At 42.7% G+C, this 27,697-nt stretch overlaps 2 protein-coding genes across 2 annotated transcripts in view; both read right to left on the minus strand.

Annotated features, from left to right (window-relative positions):
* LOC311133304 (sodium- and chloride-dependent GABA transporter 2-like) overlaps nucleotides 1-1,005 on the minus strand; it is a gene marked incomplete at both ends in the record, with an annotated part of 66,794 nt that extends 65,789 nt beyond the window's left edge. The window contains 2 exons of the mRNA XM_084166806.1: nucleotides 334-524; nucleotides 896-1,005. Of these exons, the coding sequence (XP_084022932.1) occupies nucleotides 334-524; nucleotides 896-1,005 (301 nt within the window). The remainder of the gene's footprint in view (nucleotides 1-333; nucleotides 525-895) is intronic.
* A 13,028-nt stretch (nucleotides 1,006-14,033) lies between these two features.
* LOC311133100 (fibroblast growth factor receptor substrate 2-like) lies at nucleotides 14,034-26,982 on the minus strand (the record flags this gene model as incomplete). Its single annotated transcript, XM_084166532.1, has 5 exons — nucleotides 14,034-15,428; nucleotides 15,728-15,852; nucleotides 24,355-24,516; nucleotides 24,878-25,064; nucleotides 26,917-26,982. 5 exons carry the CDS (start codon nucleotides 26,980-26,982, stop codon nucleotides 14,034-14,036), a joined length of 1,935 nt encoding a protein of 644 aa, XP_084022658.1.
* Between the last annotated feature and the right edge of the window lie 715 nt (nucleotides 26,983-27,697).

Raw genomic sequence — 27,697 nt, forward strand, 5'->3', positions numbered from 1 at the left:
ACATTTAACCATTAGTTAGTTAATTTGTAGTTTATAAACAGTTATAACTCTCTTAAAAGGTACCTTAATGTACCTAAAGTGTCACCCACTTTACACCCACTACGATCATAACGAAACCTTTGGGGAAAGACAGCACAGTACCTTACAACCATATCAAGTCAAATATTAATTATGATAACATAAATAAGAAGAATAGCAAGGTTATTCTTTCCCACTGTGTTGACATGGCAATCAAGTACATTTAGTACATGACCCTAGTGTAAATGCAGTAGCAGTGTACAAAGGCTGTGATAAAGTGTGCAGGTGTCTCGAGTGTGCGGTAGCGCCCCTTACCTCCTCCATTTTTGTAACACAGATATGGGAACCTCCACAAGTTCCCCAGCCCCACCAAGGTGCCTGCCACGGCCAAGAGGAACTCTAGCTTGTTGGCCCACTGGCCCCGGTCTAGCAGCAACTGGCTCTTCTTCATCACCAGACTGATGTCCTGGGCAGGCAGGTTATGACTGTGATCCTTTGGGAAATTCCTAGTCATGGTCACCAGCACACAGCAGTCTTCGCATTAATAAAATTATACTGAAACCTTGTTTATTTAGGTGTTTGTTAAAAATCATCAAGACAAGCACCACATTTGATAAATGTTCTCTTGCTTAATTTCCAATGAAATAGCCTATCACTCAATATGTACGTTCTGAACCTTGTGAACCACAAGTATGTAACAGCCTAAAACGACTCAGCTGATCCTTCCTTGGCACCAGTAATAAGCTTCATTTATTTACCCATGTAGGATTACCAACAGTGGACATTTTTCTCACTTTCAGCACAATTACCTGACAATACTAAACCATTTGGATACCGTAGAGTGAAGTATGCAGAACAGACATAATGAAGCACTTACCCCTCCATTACCATGGTCTCTCCCCCCATCCTCCTAGGGGTCTGGGTCTGTGCTGTAACGACAGACTGATCAGTATTCCCCTCAGACAGCATGCTCCTCGGCTGCTGCATACCCAGAACAAAGCAGAGATGTCATGAGTAGCCTAGACCAACAATCACAAGAAACTAGTCAAACAATTCATTCTTAAATTCCTTGGGATTAGGTTGTTGTTGTCCAGTAACTACCCTCCACATCTTTCATCATAATCTTACATTTACATTTTACATTTTAGTCATTTAGCAGACGCTCTTATCCAGAGCGACTTACAGTTAGTGAGTGCATACATTTTCATACTGGCCCCCCGTGGGAAACGAACCCACAACCCTGCCATTGCAAGCGCCATGCTCTACCAACTGAGCTACAGGGGACTAGAAGATAGCTCTTCATACATTGCCTAGAGAATAGGGTGATGGAGGAGGCTGAATACAGTATAGCTCAAATAAACTGATAGCCAGTCAGGCCTGCTTGTATGAGCTTGTTATTATGGTAAGAGCTGCTACAGAGCAGAACAACACAGAATAACTTCCTTGGAGTACTTTTCCACTGGGGTCATTGAGATTGGCAAAGTTGCTAACAACTAAACCAGATAAGCTGAGCTGTCTCTGGTATGTCAGAGCTGGTCATTAGACTTTGGTTATTTGGTAATCGGGAAATGCTGATCATGGACCACTTGTTATGTTGTTATTTAAACATATTTAGAAAACAATCCCTTCTCTCCTTATCTTTGCAAAACAAGAAATCTCTCTGTGTTTTATTAACCATTTATGGGGTGAATGTCTGAGATGTACAGTATACAATACAAAAAGTATATTTTTAAATAAATAAATTACTGTTAGTGTCCAGGTGCAATTTTTTCAAGCAGTACTTCTAAGTTGCCCAAAATCTTTTGAAATGTCATTTATTCAGAGAATATTAAGGTGCAGGTGTAAACTTTTGACTAGGTTACTGAGTTGGCCTGGTTACGTATCCACCATAGTTGCTGGAACCGTGCTGAAAATAACAATGTGAAAATAAAATACATGTATGTTTACCAGCTTGTGTCATTAACATTTAAACCAATGGTTTGGAAACAAACTGGTTGGGCTTCTCAGATGCTACCCTACCCTGGGATTAACACTGCAGAGAACTATTAAAGCTAAACATTACATATCATATGTAATGTACAGTACCAGTCAAAAGTTTGGACACACCTACTCATTCAAGGGTTTTTCTTTATTTTTACTATTTTTGTGTTAAACAAATCAAAATATATTTTGTATTTGAGATTCTTCAAATAGCCACCCTTTGCCTTGGTGACAGCTTTGCACACTCTTGGCATTCACTCAACCAGATTCACCTGGAATGCTTTTCCAACAGTCTTCAAGGAGTTCCCACATATGCTGAGAACTTGTTGGCTGCTTTTCCTTCACTCTGCCGTCTGACTCATCCCAAACCATCTCAATTGGGTTGAGGTCGGGTGATTGTGGAGGCCAGGTCATCTGATGCAGCACTCCATCACTCACCTTCTTGGTAAAATAGCCCTTACACTGCCTGGAGGTGTGTTGGGTCATTGTCCTGTTGGAAAACAAATTATAGTCCCACTAAGCCCAAACCAGATGGGATGGCGTATCGCTGCAGAATGCTATGGTAGCCATGCTGGTTAAGTGTGCCATGAATTCTAAATAAATCACAGACAGTGTCACCAGCAAAGCTCCCCCACACCATATCACCTCCTCCTCCATGCTTTACAGTGGGTACTACACATGCAGAGATCATCCGTTCACCCACACCGCGTTTCACAAAAGCACGGCGGTTTGAACCAGAAATCTCCAATTTGGATCTCCAACACTTGCTCGTGTTTCTTGGCACAAGCAGGTCTCTTCTTCTTATTGGTGTCCTTTAGTAGTAGTTTCTTTGCAGCAATTTGACCATGAAGGCCTGATTCACACAGTCCCCTCTGAACAGTTGATGTTGAGATGTGTCTGCTACTTGATCTCTGTGAAGCATTTATTTGGGCTGCAATTTCTGAGGCTGGTAACTCTAATGAACTTATCCTCTGCAGCAGAGGTAACTCTGGGTCTTCCATTCCTGTGGCGGTCCTCATGAGAGCCAGTTTCATCATAGCGCTTGATGGTTTTTGCGACTGCACTTGAAGAAACTTTCAAAGTTCGTTTCTCTTTGCTTATTTGAGCTGTTCTTGCCATAATATGGACTTGGTATTTCACCAAATAGGGCTATCTTCTGTATACCCCCACTACCTTGTCACAACACAACTGATTGGCTCAAACGCATTAAGAAGGAAATAAATTCCACTAATTAATTTTTAAGAAGGCACACCTGTTAATTGAAATGCATTCCAGGTGACTACCTCATGAAGCTGGTTGAGAGAATGCCAAGCGTGTGCAAGCTGTCATCAAGGAAAAGGGTGGCTATTTGAAGAATCTCAAATATAAAATATATTTTGATTTGTTTAACACTTTTTTGGTTACTACATGATTCCATATGTGTTATTTCATAGTTGTGATGTCTTCACTATTATTCTACCATGTAAAAAATTGTTTAAAAAAATAATAAGAAAGAAAAACCCTTGAATGAGTAGGCTGGTAGGAACATAAAGCGCGCAGCATTTAAACAACATTTCGTTGTATTAAATAATGAAAGTCTATAAATTGGCATATAGGCTGTGACTTACTTAGAATTAAATACAAATTAAACGAAAAATGACTTATTAGTGCATTTGAATTATTTTTTAGAATTAATTTTTTGAAACACGAGTTTGGCCAGTCTGTGGCTTCAAGCTCATGCGATGGTGCCCTGGAGAGCCGGCCAGCAGCGGATAATATCCTCTCCACACTTGCAGAGCCACTGGGGATGCTAAACACCCCTTTGGCCACTCTTGTCAGGCTGGGCAGAGATGTAGAGTTGTTTATTTTCATTTTTCTATAGGTAGGCCTAAATGTTTTCAGGCAAAATAACACAATCAAAGCGGAAAGCTCCTTGAACGTGGGAATATGCCAGGCCTATTGGGCCAAAAACAATTATGGCCTTTTGTATAGATAATAGAAGGAAAACGAACGAAACGTTTAAGAGATCTGATTTTTTTTATACTTTGCTACAATGACACACTTAGTTACAGTGGGGGGAAAAAGTATTTAGTCAGCCACCAATTGTGCAAGTTCTCCCACTTAAAAAGATGAGAGAGGCCTGTAATTTTCATCATAGGTACACGTCAACTATGACAGACAAATTGAGGAAAAGAAATCCAGAAAATCACATTGTAGGATTTTTTATGAATTTATTTGCAAATTATGGTGGAAAATAAGTATTTGGTCACCTACAAACAAGCAAGATTTCTGGCTCTCACAGACCTGTAACTTCTACTTTAAGAGGCTCCTCTGTCCTCCACTCGTTACCTGTATTAATGGCACCCGTTTGAACTTGTTATCAGTATAAAAGACACCTGTCCACAACCTCAAACAGTCACACTCCAAACTCCACTATGGCCAAGACCAAAGAGCTGTCAAAGGAAACCAGAAACAAAATTGTAGACCTGCACCAGGCTGGGAAGACTGAATCTGCAATAGGTAAGCAGCTTGGTTTGAAGAAATCAACTGTGGGAGCAATTATTAGGAAATGGAAGACATACAAGACCACTGATAATCTCCCTCGATCTGGGGCTCCACGCAAGATCTCACCCTGTGGGGTCAAAATGATCACAAGAACGGTGAGCAAAATTCCCAGAACCACACGAGGGGACATGGTGAATGACCTGCAGAGAGCTGGGACCAAAGTAGCAAAGCCTACCATCAGTAACACACTACGCCGCCGGGGACTCAAATCCTGCAGTGCCAGACGTGTCCCCCTGCTTAAACCAGTACATGTCCAGGCCCGTCTGAAGTTTGCTAGAGTGCATTTGGATGATCCAGAAGAGGATTGGGAGAATGTCATATGGTCAGATGAAACCAAAATATAACTTTTTGGTATAAACTCAACTCGTCGTGTTTGGAGGACAAAGAATGCTGAGTTGCATCCAAAGAACACCATACCTACTGTGAAGCACGGGGGTGGAAACATCATGCTTTGGGGCTGTTTTTCTGCAAAGGGACCAGGACAACTGATCCATGTAAAGGAAAGAATGAATGGGGCCATGTATCGTGAGATTTTGAGTGAAAACCTCCTTCCATCAGCAAGGGCATTGAAGATGAAACGTGGCTGGGTCTTTCAGCATGACAATGATCCCAAACACACCGCCCGGGCAACGAAGGAGTGGCTTCGTAAGAAGCATTTCAAGATCCTGGAGTGGCCTAGCCAGTCTCCAGATCTCAACCCCATAGAAAAACTTTGGAGGGAGTTGAAAGTCCATGTTGCCCAGCGACAGCCCCAAAACATCACTGCTCTAGAGGAGATCTGCATGGAGGAATGGGCCAAAATACCAGCAACAGTGTGTGAAAACCTTGTGAAGACTTACAGAAAACGTTTGACCTGTGTCATTGCCAACAAAGGGTATATAACAAAGTAATGAGAAACTTTTGATATTGACCAAATACTTATTTTCCACCATAATTTGCAAATAAATTCATAAAATATCCTACAATGTGATTTTCTTGAATTATTTTTCTCATTTTGTCTGTCATAGTTGACGTGTACCTATGATGAAAATTACAGGCCTCTCTTATCTTTTTAAGTGGGAGAACTTGCACAATTGGTGGCTGACTAAATACTTTTTCCCCCCACTGTATCTACCCAACTCATTCCTTTCTTTTAGTATGTGCACGTAGAAAGTACATCATCAGTGTCTTTTCAGATTCTACAATGATTCTTTAGTTGTGGATGTTTCATGTAGCCAGTGTGTAACAACTGCCATATCCCGCGTTTAGCACGATACCAGCAGGTGGCATCCAATCCTTACACATAACAGTGGACACATCGCCGCACTCCCTCTTGCTCTTGGTCCTCATCTTTGTAAGTCACCTTGATTTAGCACCTGTGTGTTTTATCATTTTCTTTATGAAAATATTTAGCGAACTCCATGACAGTAGCTAAAGCCAGGGGCTATTAGCAGCACACAAGTAGACTACAAATGCATGCTGGGGCAGGCATGCCCTGAGCTCCTGAAGTGAGCACTACTTGAGCACTACTGGAGCTAAATTGGAGCGGGCGAGAAGGCAGACGCTCCAGCCTTTGGGAATCTTGCTCCACGCTCCAGTCAAATTGGGCACACTCCGCTCCTCGCTCTGCTCCAGCTCTGCTCTGCTTACAAACTCTGATCAGGGACTGGTAAACTACCATATGGTCTTCTACGATCTTTCCTCCTTGGGGGGCTGCTTCAAACTAGCACTGTAGAAGTGACCGTAGAAGTGACCACTGTAGAACTAGTGTCAGCTAACCACCTCAGGTGCTGCTCACTGACATCCTAAAGGCCAGAAACACTGGCCTAAAGGATGTCAATGCTCAATAGCATAACATTCACAACGTTAGCTTCTGTTACACTGCATGGGTTCTTCTGTTAACACTACAAACATGAATTATTGATCCTAAGATCAGTTGAGATCTTTCCTCTAGCATCTTATATTACTTACACCAAACAGAGTAAAAACAATAAAAGCTCTGCTTTATTTGTGAGATTCCTCTTTTTGACACAATGGTTCATTAGCCATGAAACAAGACAGACTTATCAACACAACAAGACACCTATATAAGGCATATTTACAGCTGGATCAAAATCTCTAGTACTTACAAGACCATGCTCTCTGTACAAAAAATGATAAAACGTGTTACACAGGCAGACACCAAGTGCATGCTCAAAGTAAGGTAGTAAACAATATTTCACCTGCCAAAAGCAGTCTCAAAATTAATGTCATGTTGAATTTCAGGTTCTTCGTAAAACAAAGGTAAAACAAGATGATTATGAAGTCATATTCCATTGAAATGTAAATACTCCAATCTTAATGAGGGCAAATTTCAGGTACAGACAGCTATTGATAATTTCCTCCAATGTAATGATTCAGTGAAAAAAATCCACTGTGGATTAAAATATTATTTTGATGACTATGTTCTTTACAGTTTAATTTTAATGTTGATATTACATTTAGTCACATATATATTTTTCGTACAAGTCCCACTCTTCAATGGTTTATATACCGTAACTATCACCAAATGGCATGTATTCACCATTATGGCGTTCACCAAAAAGGTCACATTTACCAAATGGCATGCCTGTTTCGTTTTGTATTGGGACAGGGGTGGGACAGCGACGGAAGGGGTACAGATAACATCCTGTATTATACTGGTCATCTTCTCTCAGAGTGGTGGTACATGGAATTTTCTATTCCCCAAATATAATGAGACGCTATGAGTTTCATATTTCAACAGATGTAGCAAAAATAGCTTAGTTACAGTAGCTCCGATGAAGACAAGAGAAGAACTTCACCGCATCATACCCATATATATTATGTACATACCGAGAGACACATACTTACAAGAAATGCAAATAGGAAGAATAAACTCAGATTGCAAATTTTGAAATTAAGACAACTTTTGAATACTCACTTTTTTCTGTTTTCAGCAAGGATAGAAACATTAAGCATAGTTGCCCTTCAGCTATACGGAGTCTCTCTTTGCTTATTACATTCATATCGCAGGTAAAACCAAGACCAGAGGGTGAGAGACAGAGTCATTGGCGTCTCTCAAGGAGTCCTATAGAGTTCCTGGTGAGTCTCAGCCAGGTGTGTCCCTGGTCTTTAGCCAAGGTCATAGTAGTCAAGGACATTTGGCACTCAGTCAATATTAGTGTACATCACAGTCAATTAGTTTGGCCTACCCAACCTTTCTATCAACCAATCAGCACATATTCAATCACATACATACTATTATCACCATTAACATACAGGTTCAACAGATTTCCATTGCTCTGGTTTTATTGGACTAGAAGAGTGGTAGCTTAGCATGTGACTGGATGAAAATAACAGACCCCTGTCAGCATCATCGTCACCCACCAGTGGATATCACACATGCATTCAATGGTAAATAAATAATCAAACAAAAACATTTAGAAAATACAGTACCAAGTCACTGTAACATTTCTTAGATTTTGAGTAGTTAGTACCTTGGTTACATTATGGCACTAAGTGCATTCTGGACCTAGAGTGGCATTTCAAGGGGCTGTGGAAGGAAAATTAGTTATTTTCCCATAATCCCCAGCATTGTGGCAAGAAACACCACCTGATGGCGATCTGTCTGTCAGGCAGTTGTAATGAAATTACAGAAAAGAGGGCAAAAACCTGTTGTTTGAATTAAATTATGGTAAAACTTTATTTTAAGGTACACATATTAGCCACTAAGTTGCAGTTTATACGTGTGTATATCAGAGGGGGCTGGTTTTAGGAGGATGGGCTCATTGCAATGGCTGGAATAGAATCAATGGAATGGAGTCAATCATGTGGTTTCCATATGTTTGATACCGTTCCATTAATTCCATTCCAGCCAATTTATTACAATGAGCCCATCCTCTTATAGCTCCTTCCAACAGCCTCCTCTGGTGTATATGCTGTACATTGCTCATAATACCTTTATTATGTCTTATTAGCCATATATTAGGCCTTAATTAAGTGTTTTCTTATTCAAACATAAGTAATGTGTTACTGGCCAGTAGTGCTGAGCGATTAGTGCTTTTTGAGATCGTTTCAGTTTGGTTTAAGAAAAATAATCAGGGTTTGTGATTTTTATTTTTTTTGAAACAATAATGTGGGTTAAATGCTGTAACAACACAGAAAACAACAATTGATGGTAGTGACTGCCCATTACTATCATTTATTAAGCTGTAACCATAATTTATTAACATTACTTTACTTGAAATATGTAGGTTTTTGGGCGACCCGACCAAATTCACATAGAAAAGTGAGTTATAGATCTGTCATTGTCATTGAAAGCAAGTCTAAGAAGCGGTAGATCGGTTCTATGTGCACTATTTCTATGCTACCTGTTCTTAAGTTTAGTTTTTGCTTCTTTTACTTTCGGTGTTGTACACCTGCTTCAAACAGCTGAAAATACAATATTTTTGGTTATGGAAAATATATTTCACAGTGATTTAGATGGTACAATGACTCTCTATACTATACTTGCTTATTTTTTCACATAAACTGAAATTAGGCGAACAATTAGAATATTAGCAACAAGGAAATGCCGGTGCGATTTCTGCATAGTGCATCTTTAAATAAAATATTTTGATTGTGTATATCACATATCTGTTTTTAGTATGATTACTTTGTTATTTCATTATTAAAACCCCAATGATGGTAGTCACTGCCCATTACTATGTATCACTTATTAATGCACCATCCTTTATTCACATTACTTTAATAAAATATTTCAGTTGTGTATATTTTTTAATTTTCTTTATGACTTATTATTTAATTTCAAGTCATCATCGCATTAGCATCCAGCCAGCCAGCCATCTATCCATCTATCTCTGTGCTCCTCAAAGAGCCATCATATTTAGGCTAGCATCCTTGCTGGCTAGCTGCCTGCTGTCTGACGAAATCACTGTTTCAGTAGTTCTTCAAACTAGATAAGGCACACTTTTAAGACTGATGAATAACAACTATCAATCAATTAGATTAATTGAACTGTTCCCTCGTTCGCGACGCGTTCTGTGAACTTCTGTCCCTCCCTTCCTTCTCCGTTTCAGTCTGCCAGACCCACAGGCTTGAACCAATGAGAACAGGCAGCTGTAGGCACAAAGGATTCTGGTTATTGTAGTTATTATCCCCCCCCCCCCCCCGAACTATTATGAATGTTGAAACTATACTTCCCTGCAACGTCCCACAGCTCATCCTTAATCTCTCTAGAGAAACCGTGCGTTGAGCCAGAGCTCAATGTTTAATGTAGATTATCCACACTAATACTGGGAGTCGTTGTCCCAAAGGCTGGAAGGCAGGTGACAAGCTTAAGTCCAAAATAATGCCATAGAAACGAATTGGGCTTATGTTGGACATATTTTGGCGACAGTGAAAACTCTCGCTTTCGCCTCTTCCTCTCTGGTAGAGCTCAAAGAAAAATAAAAAAAACAAATGGAATTCAAATAATTGAACCTATGTCGTTATTTAAAAAATGAAAATAAACTGACATTTCGGCTAATCGCTTAGCACTATTGGCCAATCCTTAATCTTCTCTCTCATTTTGAAGGTACATCAATGTGACAACATTGAAATGACAAGATACAGTACGATTCCCAATAACTCCTTTATGGTCACTTGTGTCTTTTCTTTATTTATGGTAACACTGTAGTATAGGGTACACTTCCACATCTGAAGGTACCATTCCTGTGTATCTTAAAATTAAGTGTCACCAAATTGATAACAATGACTGACTAATGAATGGGCCTAGATCAACTGTCAAACACAGTACACAGATATGTTGTCCATACACCTCCTGATTCCTAACCTGGCCCTTTAAAAGGCTTCAACATTCGAGAGCCACCCACACAAATCTTACAGAACGCTTGGCAACAGTCCCTTATGGCACAGTTCAGTCAGGTGTAAAGTAAGCGCAAATCTGCTGTATATAAGACAATCAAGAAAACAGAAACATACATTTTTCCACATTCTAATTTAAGCATGTATACAATAAAGTCGTATTATTATCAACAGGGGGCCTGACAGAGGAGGGTCTTAGTTACATTGTCGATTCACATAAAAACAGGGGATCAAATACAACAGACCTGCAGATCCATCTTCAACACACCTCGAACCTCACACACATTGGTCTGAATAAACCTCATCATCTCAATCAATACAACTCTATTAAACCATTATTGCGAAATGTAAACACCCTTTAAATGTATCATGAAAATATGTGTACAAATGGATATATCCCCGTCTGAAAAATTTCCACATTGAGTAGACCTACGTATCTCTTTCCATCAGATTAAATACAATTATGAGGATTACAGTTGCTAGGCCTGTGCTGCACATTCAGCCACTTTACTTCAGATTAGACAGCCAGATTGTAATGAAAACAAGGTTTGGTATGAGGATTATCACACCAATCCAGGAAAAATAAGAAATAGAAATTAGAAATTATAACTTCTTTGAATTAAAAACACATTTATTTCCATACTGTTAGCCCAGATGCAGTGATCTTGAGTGAAGAATAAGGTAATGGTAGTTCCATTTACTAAACAATATGGTGAACAATCCTGCACAGCCACTACCACCCCGACCTCTTCTTACTGTCTGATCTTCTGTGACAAATAGCTTACATACTGTCTCAATATGTTTATAGCAGCATAAAACCAGTGGAGTTGTGATGACTGGATAGATATAACCAATGCTTTGTCTCACTCCAATATGGCTGTCGATGTATAACCTAGCCTATGAGGAGAAATGTGTCTTTCTTGCCCTTTCTTGTCCAGTTGACCTGGATCAGCTAGACAGATTTATGAAGAGGAGTACACAGGCTTAACCATTTAAATCATGTGGCCTTATGTATGAAGAGTCACAGAGTAGGAATGCTGATCTAGGATCAGTTTTGCGTTTTAGATCACAATGAATAAGATTACATTGACAGGGGAGACCTGATCCTAGATCAGCACTCCTACTCTTGACACATACCCTCAGAGGCCAGTTTATTAGGTACACCACCCCGTTCACGAAATGGTTTGCTCCTACAGACAGTGAGTCACGTGAGCGTGGCTTGCTATATAAAGCAGGCAGACAGGCATCCAGTTACTGTTCGATTGAATGTTAGAATGGGCAAAACGAGTGACCTAAGCAACTTTGAGCATGATATGATCGAAACGGCCGGCTTCCTGGGCTTTTCACGCACGACAGTGTCTAAGGTTTACCGAGAATGGTGCGAAAAACTAAAAACATCTAGCCAGCAGCGGGGCACAAACAGGCAAATAACCGCGCAGAACAACAGTGGTGTGCAGAACGGCATCTCGGAACACACAACTCGTCAGCCCTTGTCACGGATACCGAGTTCCACTCCTATCAGCAAAAAAACAAGAAGAAGCGGCTCCAGTGGGCACGCGATCACCAACACTGGAAAATTGAGGAGTGAAAATAACTAAATCTCCTGGTCCGACGAATCCCGGTTCCTTTTGCGTCATGCTGATGGCAGAGTCAGGATTTGGCATAAGCAGCATGCGTCCATGGCCCCATCCTGCCTCGTGTCAAAGGTACAGGCTGGTGGCGGTGGTTTAATGGTGTGAGGAATGTTTCCTGGCACACGTTAGGTCCCTTGATACCAGTTGAGCAACGTTTCCATTCCCAGAAGAATTCAGGCTGTTCTGGAGGCAAAGGGGGGTCAGGCCTGGTACTAGATTGGTGTACCTAATAAACCTTTATTTTGTTTTTGACATGTAGGCTAACTCCTTCTTGCCTCTTAGCCCTCAAGTTTTCTAATACAAATCCTAATGGCACATTGATTTGATTCATAATGTTCATACAGGTAACAGTAAAGATTTGGCACTTTTATATGTAATGTTATTAATTACAGGCATAACAATGGTATTACAATGGTGTCACAGACAGTGTGCTGATGACTGGTGATACTTTGGTCTCCAAATCACCAACTGACTGGATTATGAAAATCTGGTTGTCACATTTTTTTGCAAAACAATCACAATATAGACATCTCGATGAATTAATTAATAAATAAAATAATATCGTCAGCCAAATGCTCACTGATATACTTTCCATAAACAGCTAACATTACACATAGTGATATATTCCCCTCAGACCCTCAGTTATCAATCTGATACTTACTAAAATAGTAAACCAGAAGCCCTACTTTTTATGTGAGGTTATTTGTATTATCTTCAAGCCATTGTCGAAGGTCATCAACTTCTGCTCTGAAAATTTTCAGTTGCTATTGGTCTTTATAATGTTGCAAAAACAACAACATTCATACATACATAGTTTGGGCCTGTGTGATGACATCACCATCTCTAAGGAGTTTGTCAGAGCACAACCTTACTGTTACTCCAGAGCAGAGGGATTCTGAACTGTGGGGACTTCAGTGGCCAGTGTCTGACCCCGAAGGTAGAAAGTGCAAAGGTAAGCATAGTTTAGGAATTATATATGGATTCCTTATTCAAGTGGAATGATATGTGGTCAGAGGTCAATTCAATCATCTGTGTGTGTGTGTGTGGGGGGGGGGGGGGGGGGGGGGTTGGGGAAATAGAGGATGCTGAACATCTATCAATACACTATCATTCTATGAAGGTATACTATTATTTTAATTTTAAATTCAATTTCAACATGAAAAATGTATGATATTTAATCTTGAGGAGAGAGAAAATCTATTAATTTAAAATAAATCTGCTATGGGGTCTTTTTTTTACAACTCAAAATATAATATTCGATAGGATGTACGACTTTACAATTCCAAAGGATTATGTGCAAACTGTACTGATCTGTACTAATTCCTGAGGGCAGATAGTTATAAATATATATCATCAACTTTCTACCAGTCACAGGGCCAAAATAAGTCATTGTGAGGTGAAGAATGCACATTATTAGAATAAAATTGTGGGAATAACAAACTACTTTTCATATCAGAAAATGTTCTGTCAATTTAACAATATGGTCTAGTAAACCTGTACTCGATAGTAGTCCATGTTTGTAAACAGGGACATCAAAATAAATAAAACAACAACACTGAATGATAATGGAATGAGGACCATAAACAATGGCAGCTAAAGGCTTTAACCATAAACCCAGCCAACCACGACCAAGGTTTCTGCTGCTAACTCAGACAGCATCTCACCACAGTCAGAAGGTGACCGACAATAATATGGCAACTTCAAACCAATGTTGCTCCATCAAGTGGAATATGCACGGATAGGTTTCAGTTAGTTTTCTAATTAGGTACCTGTATATGATCCAACTGGTCAGGTCAGGTCAGGTCAGGACAGAACAGGACAGGACAGAAAAGGACAGGACAGGACAGAAAAGGACAGGACAGAAAAGGACAGGACAGGACAGGCGAATGGCTGGATGAGATTGAGGGGTCCAGTGTGCTGCTGAGTTACCTATAGCTGTCTGTCCAACCAAGCCTGTTTCTCTCTCTCTACTCCCTCCCTTCATCTTTCTCTGTCTCCTCCTCCTCACTGCGTCTAAAGAGGCAGGTCTGTGCTGTTGTGGCGAGTCTTTCGCGATGTCCCATCGTCCCGGGGGAGGGCTTTCTGCAAGTTAGACATGGCTGCTGTCTTCTTCAGGTCGATCACAGCGTAGAACTCACTGCGCCGTGGGGCCTGCTGGGGGCCACATTTGAGGGGCGGCAGGCGCTGGTGCTGTGGCTGTAGTGGCTGGGGCTGAGACTGGGCTCCCCCTCCACCCCCACCAAGTGCCTGGCACGGCGGCTCTGCATCAAGGTCCACCTGGATGTAATTGAGCTGCCTCGACGGGGTCATATGACCGTGCTCACAGCCCTCTCCCCGACCAAACCCTCCTCCCGGCCGCCTACGGAAATCAAAACTGAATATTCGTCCACCACGGTCCGACTGGGGGTGGCAGGCCTGGGGGTGCGGGAGGCAGGCATGTCGCAGCCGGCTGGGCTGGACCTGGACCTGCTCTGTGTTGACATAGTTCTGCAGGGCGTCACGGTGGATCCCCCCCCCCCCCAGCCCATCATGGTGGTACCCGTTGGGTGTCCCGGGACCCTCTGAAAACTCGTACTCATCAAAGTCCTCCTCCTCTTCCTCGTACTCCTCCTCATCCTGTTCCTCGTCATCCTCGTCCTGCTCCTCGTCTCTCTGCAGGGCTTGGTACTCCCACACCGGCGGCAGCGACGGCAGGTTCTCATAGTTGAGCAGAGCTGTCCGCCGGTGACCCCCGCCCATCCCTGCGCCCCTCTCACAGGGGTACCCCTGAGGGGGTAGAGAGGATGGGCCGTGGGGGTGTGGGTGCGGGTGGAGGGGGTGTGGGTGTGATTGTGCATGACTGTCTCCGGTGGTGCTGCTGCTGCTGCTGGAGCCCACAGACTGGGACACGCTGCTGGGACTGAGTCTCAACCGGCGCCCCCCCCTCAGGCCATTGATATTCTCGTAGGTGAGCTGGCTGCCCTGGCAGCCCTCCTGGTGCTCGTGGCCGGGGTGCCGGTGCATCACATGGTGATAGTGAGGGTGGTGGTAGGAGTGGGAGTTGCACAAGTGCAGAGGAGGCTTGTCCCCCTCCGTCTCTGAGCCTGTGGCGCCCTCTACAGGCCGCATGAGATGGGGATTGTGGCCCCCGTGCCTCTCCCTCTCTAGCAGGTGGCGCTGTGCAGGGGTGGGACCCAGCATGAATTTGACCTCCTGAGAGGAGGGCTGCAGGAATACCTGGGGTTCCTTGCGTTGTTCCTCCAGGGGGCAGCAGTGCATGCTGGCCTGCCCACCTCCTTGACCCCCGACAGACATGGCTCCTCGGGTTGACTCGTTGAAGGAGGTGGGCCGCACCTCAGGTAGAGAGTGTACACAGTGTCGACTGGAGAGTTCCCCATCCACAGTAACAGTATTCATATAGGTGTGAGCCTGCAGAGAGATAGGGAGAGGGGGGAAGAGAGAGAGGAGAGGAGAGAGAGAGAGAGAGAGAGAGAGAGAGAGAGAGAGAGAGAGAGAGAGAGAGAGAGAGAGAGAGAGAGAGAGAGAGAGAGAGAGAGAGAGAGAGAGAGGAGAGAGAGAGAGAGAGAGAGAGAGAAAGAGAGATTAGCAAGGACTCAGAGAGGATATTACACACATTGCGAGGTGAGGAGTCACCAGCGATTACAGTGCAGCTCGGTTCGTCACTATAATGTGAAAACCACAATAGAGAGGTAAGGGGTCAATCTTACCTGGTCACCCAGGCCCATGAGGCTGTGGCCATGGGGGTCGTCAGTTAGAGAGGGCTGGGAGGATTCAGCTCTCATGGGATACCCCGGATACCCATTGGGAAAACCCTGGACGGGGAATGATGGAGCTGGAGACAGATAACAATACAAACTGTGTTGAATGGGAGTCTGGGTAAATGAGGTTAGATGTTTTTATGTCTGCAAGTCTAATGGTGTGTGTGTGTGTGGTGTATTGCATAGACTGCTTAGTAATGAAGCCTTTGTTTTACCCCGAAGTCATTGTGTTTTCTACCCTTCCACCTCCCTCCCTCCCTTCAACCTCCCTCCCTACCCTTCCACCTCCCTCCTTCCCTATCCTTCCACCTCCCTCCCTATCCTTCCACCTCCCTATCCTTCCACCTCCCTCCCTCCCTTCCACCTCCCTCCCTCCCTATCCTTCCACCTCCCTCCCTCCCTCCCTCCCTATCCTTCCACCTCCCTCCCTATCCTTCCACCTCGTACTGCACAAGTTGACTTCAGGTATTTACCTAAAAAGTAGCTACAAATATTCAAATCTATAAAAAAACTTCAAATAAATAGTTTCAATGGTATTGACGCTATTGAAAAACCATCCCGTGGTTATTTCCAAATACCCCTGTATACGGTATATATGGTATACCACCCAGGCCTACTCCCTACCCTTCCATTTCCTTTCCACCTGCCTCCCTCACTACCCTTCCACCTCCCTTCCTCCCTACCCTTCCACCTCCATTCCTCCCTATTCTTCGACCTCCCTCCCTGCCTCCAACAAGTTGGAGCATTGAAACTGGGTTTGATGAAAGGGTTTACAGTAAGACGTGGTAGGCCGGTAGGCCCGATCACCGACAGCGATGAGACAGCCTACAGGGAGGAGGTCAGACACTTGGCAGTGTGGTGCCATGACAACAACCTCTCCCTCAACGAGGGGAGAGCACATCCTCATCCACATCGACGGGGCTGTAGTGGAGCGGGTCGAGAGCTTCAAGTTCCTTGGAGTCCACATCAATAAGGACGTAACATGATTCACACACACAGACACACAGTCGTGGAGAGGGCACGACACCGCCACTTCCCCCTCAGGAGGCTGAAAAGATTTGGCATGCGCCCTTGGATCCTCAAAAGGTTATACAGCTGCACCATCGAGAGCATCTTGACTGGCTGCATCACCGCTTGGTATGGCAAATGCACCACCCTTGACTGCCAAGCGCTACAGAGGGCGATGCGGACAGTACATCACTAGGGCCAATCTCCCTGCCATCCAAGATCTCTATATCAGGCGGTGTTAGAGGAAGTCCCAAAAAATTGCCAAAGACTCCAGCCACACAAGCCATAGACTGTTCACTCTGCTACCGTTTGGCAAATGGTACTGCAGCATCGGCTCTGGTACCAACAGGCACCGAGACAGCTTCTACCCCAAAGCCATAAGACTGCTAAATAGTTTATTAATGGTTACCCGGACTATCTGCTTTACACAACATGCCTACCACTTTGAAGATGCAACATATTTTTTGGGGTGAAATAAGACAAAATAACAGAAAACTATTCACCCCCCCAAAGTCAATACTTTGTAGAGCCACCATTCTTCAAGGCAAAACTGCTCCAGCTCCTTCAAGTTGGATGGGTTCCGCAGGTGGACAGCAATCTTTAAGTCATACCACAGATTCTCAATTGGATTGAGGTCTGGGCTTTGACTAGGCCATTCCAAGACATTTAAATGGTTCCCCTTAAACCACTCAAGTGTTGCTTTAGCAGTATGCTTAGGGTCATTGTCCTGCTGGAAGGTGAACCTCTGTCCCAGTCTCAAATCTCTGGAAGACTGAAACAGGTTTCCCTAAAGAATTTCCCTGTATTTAGCGCCATCCATCATTCCTTCAATTCTGACCAGTTTCCCAGTCCCTGCCGATGAAAAACATCCCCACAGCATGATGCTGCCACCACCATGCTCCACTGTGGGGATGGTGTTCTCGGGGTGATGAGAGGTGTTGGGTTTGCGCCAGACATAGCGTTTTCCTTGATGGCCAAAAAGCTCAATTTTAGTCTCATCTGACCAGAGTACCTTCTTCCATATGTTTGTGGAGTCTCCCACATGCCTTTTGGCGAACACCAAACGTGTTTGCTTATTTTGTTCTTTAAGCAATGGCTTTTTTCTGGCCACTCTTCCGTAAAGGGCCTGCTCTGTGGAGTGTATGGCTTAAAGTGGTCCTATGGACAGATACTCCAATCTCCGCTGTGGAGCTTTGCAGCTCCTTCAGGGTTATCTTTGGTCTCTTTGTTGCCTCTCTGATTAATGCCCTCCTTGCCTGGTCTGTGAGTTTTGGTGGGCGGCCCTCTCTTGGCAGGTTTCTTGTGGTGCCATATTCTTTCAATTTTTTTATAATGGATTTAATGGTGCTCCGTGGGATGTTCAAAGTTTTGGATATTTTTTTATAACCCAACCCTGATCTGTACTTCTCCACAACTTTGTCCCTGAAGTGTTTGGAGAGCTCATTGGTCTTCATGGTGCCGCTTGCTTGGTGGTGCCCCTTGCTTAGTGGTGTTACAGACTCTGGGGCCTTTCAGAGATCATGCGACACTTAGATTGCACACAGGTGGACTTCATTTAACTAATTATGTGACTTCTGAAGGTAATTGGTTGCACCAGATCTTATTTAGGGGCTTCATAGCAAAGGGGGTGAATACATATGCACGCACCACTTTTCCGTAATTTATTTTTTAGAATTTTTTGAAACAAGTTATTCTTTTCATTTCACTTCACCAATTTGGACTATTTTGTGTATGTCCATTACATGAAATCCAAATAAAAATCCATTTAAATTACAGGTTGTAATGCAACAAAATAAGAAAAATGCCAAGGGGGATGAATACTTTTGCAAGGCATTGTATTAGATTAATCCTCGGGTGTTGCTGTCTCCTTCCCTCTCATTAGAAGACGTCTAGGATCTATTTACCCTAACACGCACCTCATTCCTACAGGAACACTTTGGAGCACCAGCATACCTGTATTTATTACCATGCCACTGGGTTAGAACCTTCATAACAATGTTTGAATCTTTACCACAGTTCTCATTTACCAGCTATCCATGTGAACAAGGCCTCATAACATGTTGTCCGTTCATCTTTCCCTCGTTCCGTACACATCACCGACAAACTGAAATGGTCCACCCATGCAGACAGTGTGGTGAAGAAGGCGCAACAGAGCCTCTTCAACCTCAGGAGGCTGAAGAAATTTGGCTTATCACCTAAAACCCTCACAAACAATTGAGAGCATCCTGTCGGGCTGTATCACCGCCTGGTATGGCAACTGCACCGCCCACAACCGCAGGGCTCTCCAGAGGGTGGTGCGGTCTGCCGAACGCATTACCGGGGGCAAACTACCCGCCCTCCAAGACACATTCAACACCCGATGTCACAGGAAGGCCAGAAAGATCATCAAGGACATCAACCACCCGAGCCAATGCCTGTTCACCCCGCTATCATCCAGAAGGCGAGGTCAGTAAAGGTGCATCAAAGCTGGGACCGAGAGAATGAAAAACAGCTTCTATCTCAAGGCCATCAGACTGTTAAATAGCCATCACTAGCACATTAGAGGCTGCTGCTGCCTATTGAAATCACTGGCCACTTTAAGAAATGGAACACTAGTCACTTTAATAATGTTTACATATCTTGCACTACTCATCTCCTATGTATATACTGCATTCTATTCTATAATATTCTTCTGTATCCTAGTCCATGCCGCTCTGTCATTGCTTGTCCATATATGTATATACTCTTAAATCCTATTCCTTACTTTTTTGTGTGTATTGGGTATATGTTGTGTAATTGTTAGATATTACTGCACTATCGGAGCTAGAAGCATAAGCATGTCGCTACACCCGCTATAACATCTGCTAAACACGTGTATGTGACAAATAAAATTTGATTTGATTTGATTTGGCTAGTCTCCCAGTCCCTGCCGCTGAAAAACATCCCCACAGCATGATGCTGCCACCACCATGCTTCACCGTAGGGATGGTGCCAGGTTTCCTCCAGACGTGACGCTTGGCATTCAGGCCAAAGAGTTCAATCTTGGTTTCATCAGACCAGAGAATCTGGTTTCTCATGGTCTGAGAGTCCTTTAGGTGCCTTTTGGCAAACTCCAAGCGGGCTGTCATGTGCCTTTTACTGAGGAGTGGCTTCCGTCTGGCCACTCTACCATAAAGGCCTGATTGGTGGAGTGCTGCAGAGATGGTTGTCCTTCTGGAAGGTTCTCCCATCTCCACAGAGGAACTCTGGAGCTCTGTCAGAGTGACCATCGGGTTCTTGGTCACCTCCCTGACCAAGGCCCTTCTCCCCCGATTGCTCAGTTTGGCCAGGCAGCCAGCTCTAGGAAGAGTGTAGGTGGTTCTAAACCTCTTCCATTTAAGAATGATGGAAGCCACTGTGTTCTTGTGGACCTTCAATGCCGTATAAATATTTTGGTACCCTTCCCCAGATCTCGGAGCTCTACGGACAATTCCTTCGACCTCATGGCTTGGTCTTTGCTATGACATGCACTGTCAACTGTGGGACCTTATATAGACAGGTGTGTGCCTTTCCAAATCATGTCCAATCAATTGAATTTACATAAATATTCAAAGGCTGAATATTTATGTTAATAAGGTATTTGTATTTATTTATTTGTTTTATTGGCAAAAAATTAAAAAAAATTCACTTTGTCATTATGGGGTATTGTGTGTAGATTGAAAACATTTATGTAATCGATTTTAGAATAAGGCTGTAATGTAGCAAAATATGGAAAAAGGGAAGGGGTCTGAATACTTTCCGAATGCACTGTATTTACACACACTCACTCACACACTACACTGACACTCTCACACACACTACATAAGCACGCACGCATACTGACAGCACAAACACACACACACGCATACTGACACAACACAAACACACAAGCACACACTTTTACACTGATCATTTGTTGCTGCTACTCTGTTATTTATTTTACTGTTATTATCTTTATACAACGGGTGGATCTAATCCTGAATGCTGATTGGTTAAAACCGTATTCCAGCCGGTGTCTATTTCACAAGTTCCACCGGCTAAATCTATGACGTTGAAATGCCTATTTACTCTGTTCCATCTCACTGTGCAATCCACTGTCTCATCAACCCTGCCAGGAAATGTATAAACTTGATCTCCGCTATAAAAATCATCTAGACATTATCTCCCATTTCTTTAAGACTACATTTACATTTAAGTCATTTAGCAGACGCTCTTATCCAGAGCGACTTACAAATTGGTGCATTCAACTTAGGATAGCCAGTGGGACAACCACATATTGATCACAGTAAGTACACTTCTTCGAACAAGCAGCTGTGAGCAAAGTCAGTGCAATCAGGGACAACTACATCTCGATCACAATAAGTACATTTCTTTAAACAAGTCAGTGCTAGCAGGTTAAGTAAGTCAGGTGTTAGTTTAGACAAAAGACAGTGGTAGTAAAGGGGGGGTAGAAGGATTACTATTTTCAACAGCAGAGATTTGTATAAATCTTGCTGTCTGTCTCTACGACCTTTTCAATATTGAATTGCGATCGCCACCGTCCCATATAAAGTGAATGTCTCCGAACGAGAGACAGCAAATTGAGCTGGTTGTCATAGCCACATTAAAAACTTTTTTTCAGTTGACTGACTAAATCGATACTTTGTTGCGAAAACTAAAATGGATGAGTGGAACATTTATTTTGATCTTTTCGCCGGCATGACTATGGATGAATGGGAAAAAGAGATAGCAATAATACCCAGGCATGCAGATTTGGGGGATACTGCATTGAATGACGTAGAGAAAAGCCGCAACGTAGAAAACACAGTTAAGAATACAAACTGGGCTGTGCTTCGAGGGCTGGCTAGTAGAGAAGAAAAAAAGGTGTTGACTTCAAAACTGTCACTAAGGAAGAGTTTAACATTCTTCTCAGACAGTTTTATGGAAATGTTGAAATGGGAATGGGTAGCATGAGTAGCTACCTGGCACTCCGGAGTGGGCTCAACCGGTTTCTAAATGACCCACCCATCGGTCGCAGCTGGTGCCTTATGAAGGACACTGAATTTACCACCTCGAATAATGTATTTCTGGGCAACATCAACCAGCTAAGAAGGAAAGGAAAAGCTATCACAAACAGCCACCCTCCCATCACTGATAAGGACATGGCCCAGCTCCAAAACTCCCAGGCTCTGAATCCTGGTCCAGAAAGTGTGGTTCGACCTCCAGTTACATCTGGGTCGAAGAAGAATTGAGGGGAACAGACAACTAAAGCCCAACTCATTCCTCGTAAAAACAGACGAGAACGGTCTAAGGTATGTTGTTCATAGCCTGTTTGTGTTATTTTTAAATTGCACTCGTAATTAGTCTACTGGAAAACAATATTATAATAACACATTCTCTCTCTCAGATACGCCACTCTCGCATATAACGAGGCCACAAAGAATAATCTGGACCCAAGGGAGAGGGACAGGGAGTCCAAGAGGGGATTCATGTTCGAGCAGCTAGGGAAGCCACTATGCCCAGTAGCATCACTGGAGAAATATCTATCGAAATGTCCGGAGAATGCCCTTGCATTTGATCTCAACCCAAGGAGAGGAGAGTGTATCAGGGACTCGATCTGGTACACGTCAGAGCTGATGGGCGTGAACTATCTGGTAGCACTTTTACCCAAGATCTGCAGGGCAGCGGGAACAACTACATACACAAATCACAGCATCAGGACCACGACAGTCCAGAAACTGGCCAATGCTGGTTTAGAAGAGGGAGATTATGTCAGTGAGTGGGCATCGGTGCAAAGGTTTGCTTCATAGATACTGGCGTCCCTCACTGACAGACAGAAAACGCTGGAGCAACATCCTGGCCGAAGAAAAAAAAGAACACTGCAGCACCATCAACACCCAAAAGGCTGAAGGAAGGCAGCAGAAGTAGTAGCACAGAATCCGACAGATATTTCAACCAATGCACCATCCAGGGAAATATACAGATAAATGTGACATACAATAAGTAACTATAGCTATCTCAGCTGTGGTGGATAACAAAGAGAATGTATGGTTTCATTTATTAAAATCAGCTCAAATGAATGTCATGGGTTGTCTTTCTTTTTTCTGAACAGTGTCCTGACAAGAGAGTACATTTAGCCCATTGTTAGCTCATTGTTATGGATGTATCCAAATAAATCTAACTAGAAAACAGCTACTTTGCTGTTATTCTGGCTGCATTTTTTGACGTGACTGTAAGTAAGACGTAGTTGGCTAGCTAGCAAGCAAGGGATAAGAACATTGCCAGCCAGTATGGCAATGGAACATTTAGAACGAACGACTGGTGGCCAACTACAAGAAACGTCTGACCTCTGTGATTGCCAACAAGGGTTTTGCCACCAAGTACTAAGTCATGTTTAGCAGAGGGGTCAAATACTTATTTCCCTCATTAAAATGCAAATCAATTTATAACATTTTTGACATGTTTTTTTCTGGATTATTTTGTTGTTATTCTGTCTCTCACTGTTCAAATAAACCTACCATTAAAATTATAGACTGATCATTTCTTTGTCAGTGGGCAAACATACAAAATCAGCAGGGGATCAAATACTTTTTTCCCTCACTGTACATATCTACCTCAAATACCTCGTACCCCTGCACACTGTAGTAGTGGTACTCCTTGTACAGTGCCTTCGGAAAGGATTCAGACCCCTTGACTTTTTCCACATGTTGTTCCATTACAGCCTTATTCTAAAATGGATTAAATAAAATAAATTCCTCAGCAATCTACACACAATACTCCGTAATGACAAAGCGATTTCAGGTTTTTAGACATTTCTGCACATTTATTAAAAATAAAAACAGAAATACCTTATTTACATAAGTATTCAGACCATTTGCTATGAGACTCGAAATTGAACTCAGGTGCATCCTGTTTCCATTGATCATCCTTGAGATGTTTCTACAACTTGATTGGAGTCCACCTGTGGTAAATTCAATTGATTGGACATGATTTGGAAAGGCACACACCTGTCTATATAAGGTCCCACAGTTGACAGTGCATGTCATTGCAAAAACCAAGCCATGACGTCGAAAACATAATTGTCCATAGAGCTCTGAGACAGGATTGTGTCGAGGCACAGATCTGGGGAAGGGTACCAAAACATTTCTGCAGCATTGAAGGTCCCCAAGAACACAGTGGCATCCATCATTCTTAAAAAGAAAGTTCCATTCTTGTATATTTTATTCCTTATGTTACTATTTTTCTTTTTATATTTTTTAAAACTCTGCATCGTTAGGAAGGGCTCGTAAGCATTTCACGTTAATGTCTACACCTGTTGTATTTGGTGCATGTGCCAAATAAAATTAGGTTTTGGATTTAAGCAAGCATTTCACGGTTAAGGCTACACCCTTTGTATTTGGCGCATGTGACAAATGAAATGTTATTCCATTTTTTTCCACACCAGAGCCCTGATATCCGGAATTATTACTCTGTTTTTCCCCCAAACTCTTTTCAAACACATATTCTCAGCTATTGCTCCACATTTGTCCTGCATTACTGTGAAATTAAATTGTAAATTGTGTGTGTGTGTTTGTATTTGTGTTTGTGCTTACTGTTGGGTGTCTGTGGTGTTCGAGGCATGTCTATCTCTCGTGCGTGTCCACTGCCGGTCATGATCATAGGCTCCTCCACCACATTGATACTGTTGCACTGCATCAGCTCCTGGAGGAGGTTGAAAATCTCCTCCGCACGAGAACATTTAAACGCAAAGATTCCTGCATGACCACAGAGAAAACACACATATACATGTATAAGTTATCTTAAACTAATCTAAAACTGTTGTTGTTTGAATGCAAAGATTCCTGACCAAAAAGAAATGACAGAAGCAAATGTATAAGTTATCTGAAACAATTCAATCAATGACAACAACCAACTTTAAGATGCTAATATCAGCAGCTGGCCAATCACTTAAGTACAATTCTCCCATTCCAATTGTGGTTCATTTTCATACAAAAGTAGAACAGAAACGTTGCCCTTACTCAGCACTGGATGTACACATGTATGTACACACATCTCATAGGGCAACATTTTGTAATACCTATATAGTATTAGCTAGGCCAGTTGTTTCAGACTCACCCTGTCCAGTCTGGCAGCGCCGGCCACTCTCGAATGAGAAGAGGTTGGAGTCGTAGCCGTAGCGCCGCAGACACAGGTAGGGCCACCGGATGGCGTCCCTCTTCCGTGTGTGCAGGATGAGCTCGGTCTGGGTGAGCTCCATGGTCCCAGAGCCCAACTCATTCCCCTCATCATCCACATTGGTCACCTGCCATGGGAAAATGCCAATAAGTAAGTTATCCCAGTTTGTGGTCCTACTTTAAACGAGCTACAATTTATAAAGGATTTATATAGCATACATATAGTCTTCATAAGCACGACATAGATCAGTGGTCACCAACCGGTCGATCGCGATCAAGGCATTCCTAGTCGATCATCAAACATTTCTGTAGAAAAGCCAACAAAAAGGCATAAAGGATGGTGCTCCTTTTTTTTGTGTGTTGCGCTGTTGGCGGTAGGTGCACTTGACTCAGAAGCCCTGCGCACCAGGAAGACATCTTGAACCATTTCATTTGTCTGCCCTACCTGGCAGACTGGAAGATCTGTGCGCCTACTGCGCTGGCCAATCAGATAGCTCAAATCACTGTGCCTACAGATTCTACGACCCCGGCCACAGCAAAGTTTGATAATGGCCTAAGTGAGATTTCATTACTTTTAAAACCATGACCAGACAGAGACTGTCAAAGAATACAGCAAAGAGCTGCTGTTTTTATGAGTGAGTTCATGTCTAAGTTTTTATTCAGCACTGTCAACACTGTTTTTATTCAACACTATTACAAAACAGAAAACGCGCTTCTCCCTACTTCCACTCGCGCTGCAGCTGCAATGAATGATAAGCCAAGTGTATCGATAGCCCTGCATTTTTATTATTATTAGCAGCTCATTGTGTCTATTTTAATATGAAGGAATTCTCTGGTCATAGGAAGAACATGAATTTGTGCATGAGGCAGATGTGGTGCGACTGGAGTTTCATCATCAGGTGGAAGACGGTGTCCCCTCTCTCTGGTCAGTATCACCGGAGGAAAGGAAGGTGAGAGCATTGACCGTGAAAGGCGGACCCTCTGCTGCTCTCTCCCTCCCTCCACTGAGACTAATGCCATGTTCAAAACAACTGGGAACTCGGAAATCTCAGACTTCAGTGCATTCAAGAAAACGGGAACTTGGAAAAAAACAAGATCCGACTGTGAAAAAAAGTTTTGAACGGTCATCCAACTGCGAATTCCAAATCGGAAACTCTGGCATCTTTCTAGAGCTCCGACTTTCCGACCTGAAGATCACTGACGTCATGATTTGACCTCAATTTCTTCAGACTTCCCAGTTGTCTTGAAAGCACCATGACCATCAGATGCAGGTACCATCAGTCCAGTAAAATAAAAAATATAATTATTTGCTCATTATTTCTATTTATGCTCAGCTGTGTCTCGCAAGTGCTACACCAACTGATATATTTTGTTATCAAAGCTCGAGTTTTCAAATATAATATGGTCTGAGAAAAACAATATTAGGCATATACAGTATATAGTGAATATGCTGTGATAATGTATTAGGCCTACTGCACAAACCTCATTCCTACAGAACTGTTTTTATTAGGTTAATGTTACATTTTTTAAGTCATCTTTAAAAATATATCTGAGCGTTAGATCTCGGCTTGCTTTTTGACTGCGAAAGTGATCATGACTCAGAAAAGTTTGGTGACCACTGACATAGATGCAGAGTATAAATATGTGGCTAAATTAAGAAGATAGAGTATTGTATTTGGAAGTACACTGTCTATAATGCAGTCACTATCTGTATACAAAGGTTAACAGGGCATAGTACAGTACATTTCACTGCACCTATCCAGTGTATGTGACAAGAGTTTTTTTAAATTTATTTTTAGATATTAGATATTAGGCATCAATAGATAGCTAGATAGCTGACTATCCACTGTTATATCTGAGCCATAATAGCCAGGTGTATAGGGAAAAAGCACAACCGCAAAGAACAGCTCGTCATAACAATAAAACACCATAGACTAGGTATCTGATACACCACACACTAGGTAGGGTTTAGAAAGGTACCTTGAATTTTGTAAGATGGCTGTCTTGGATGGGGTTTCTGTATAGACAGCTCCAACAGCTCCCCATAGCTTCAGCAGGACAGCTGAAACCTACAGAAAAAGATAGATAGACGTTATCCCATGAACACACACACTGTAGAGGAGTGGGACCAAAGACCTATGAATGATTTCATTACAACATTTTGTGATACTAGGAAAAGGGGACATTTGTCTGTCTCTGTCTAATGATCACTGTCTATTAAACACACACACAGTATTCCTACCCAGTCCAGGCCATCAGTGGGAGTGATCCCAGCGTCAATCCCAAAGTCCTCTGCTGGATGTCATGGTGGAGAGAGAGCTAGTAGGTTGGATGGACATCAGCAACAGGAGCATTATTTTCTCCCTCCTGCAAGAGAACATTTTGAGAAAAAATGGAAAGAAGGTTTACTAAAGGGCCTGTATTCATAAAGCGTCTCAGAGTAGGAGTGATGATCTAGGATCAGGTAAACCTCTAATCAATAATGATCTAAAAGGCAAAACTGATCCTAGATCAGCACTCCTACTTTATGAATACGGACCCAGGTTTACAATGTGGTCCTCTGTAGCTCAGCTGGTAGAGCACGGCGCTTGTAACGCCAAGGTAGTGGGTTCGATCCCCGGGACCACCCATACACAAAAAATGTATGCACGCATGACTGTAAGTCGCTTTGGATAAAAGCGTCTGCCAAATGGCATATTATTATTATTACAGCATATTGTTTTTACCCTCAGTGTTTTTTGAGTAAAACAACAAAATGATC

The sequence above is a fragment of the Coregonus lavaretus genome (assembly GCF_964263955.1).
Source record: "Coregonus lavaretus genome assembly, chromosome: 8".
Lineage (NCBI taxonomy): Eukaryota > Metazoa > Chordata > Actinopteri > Salmoniformes > Salmonidae > Coregonus > Coregonus lavaretus.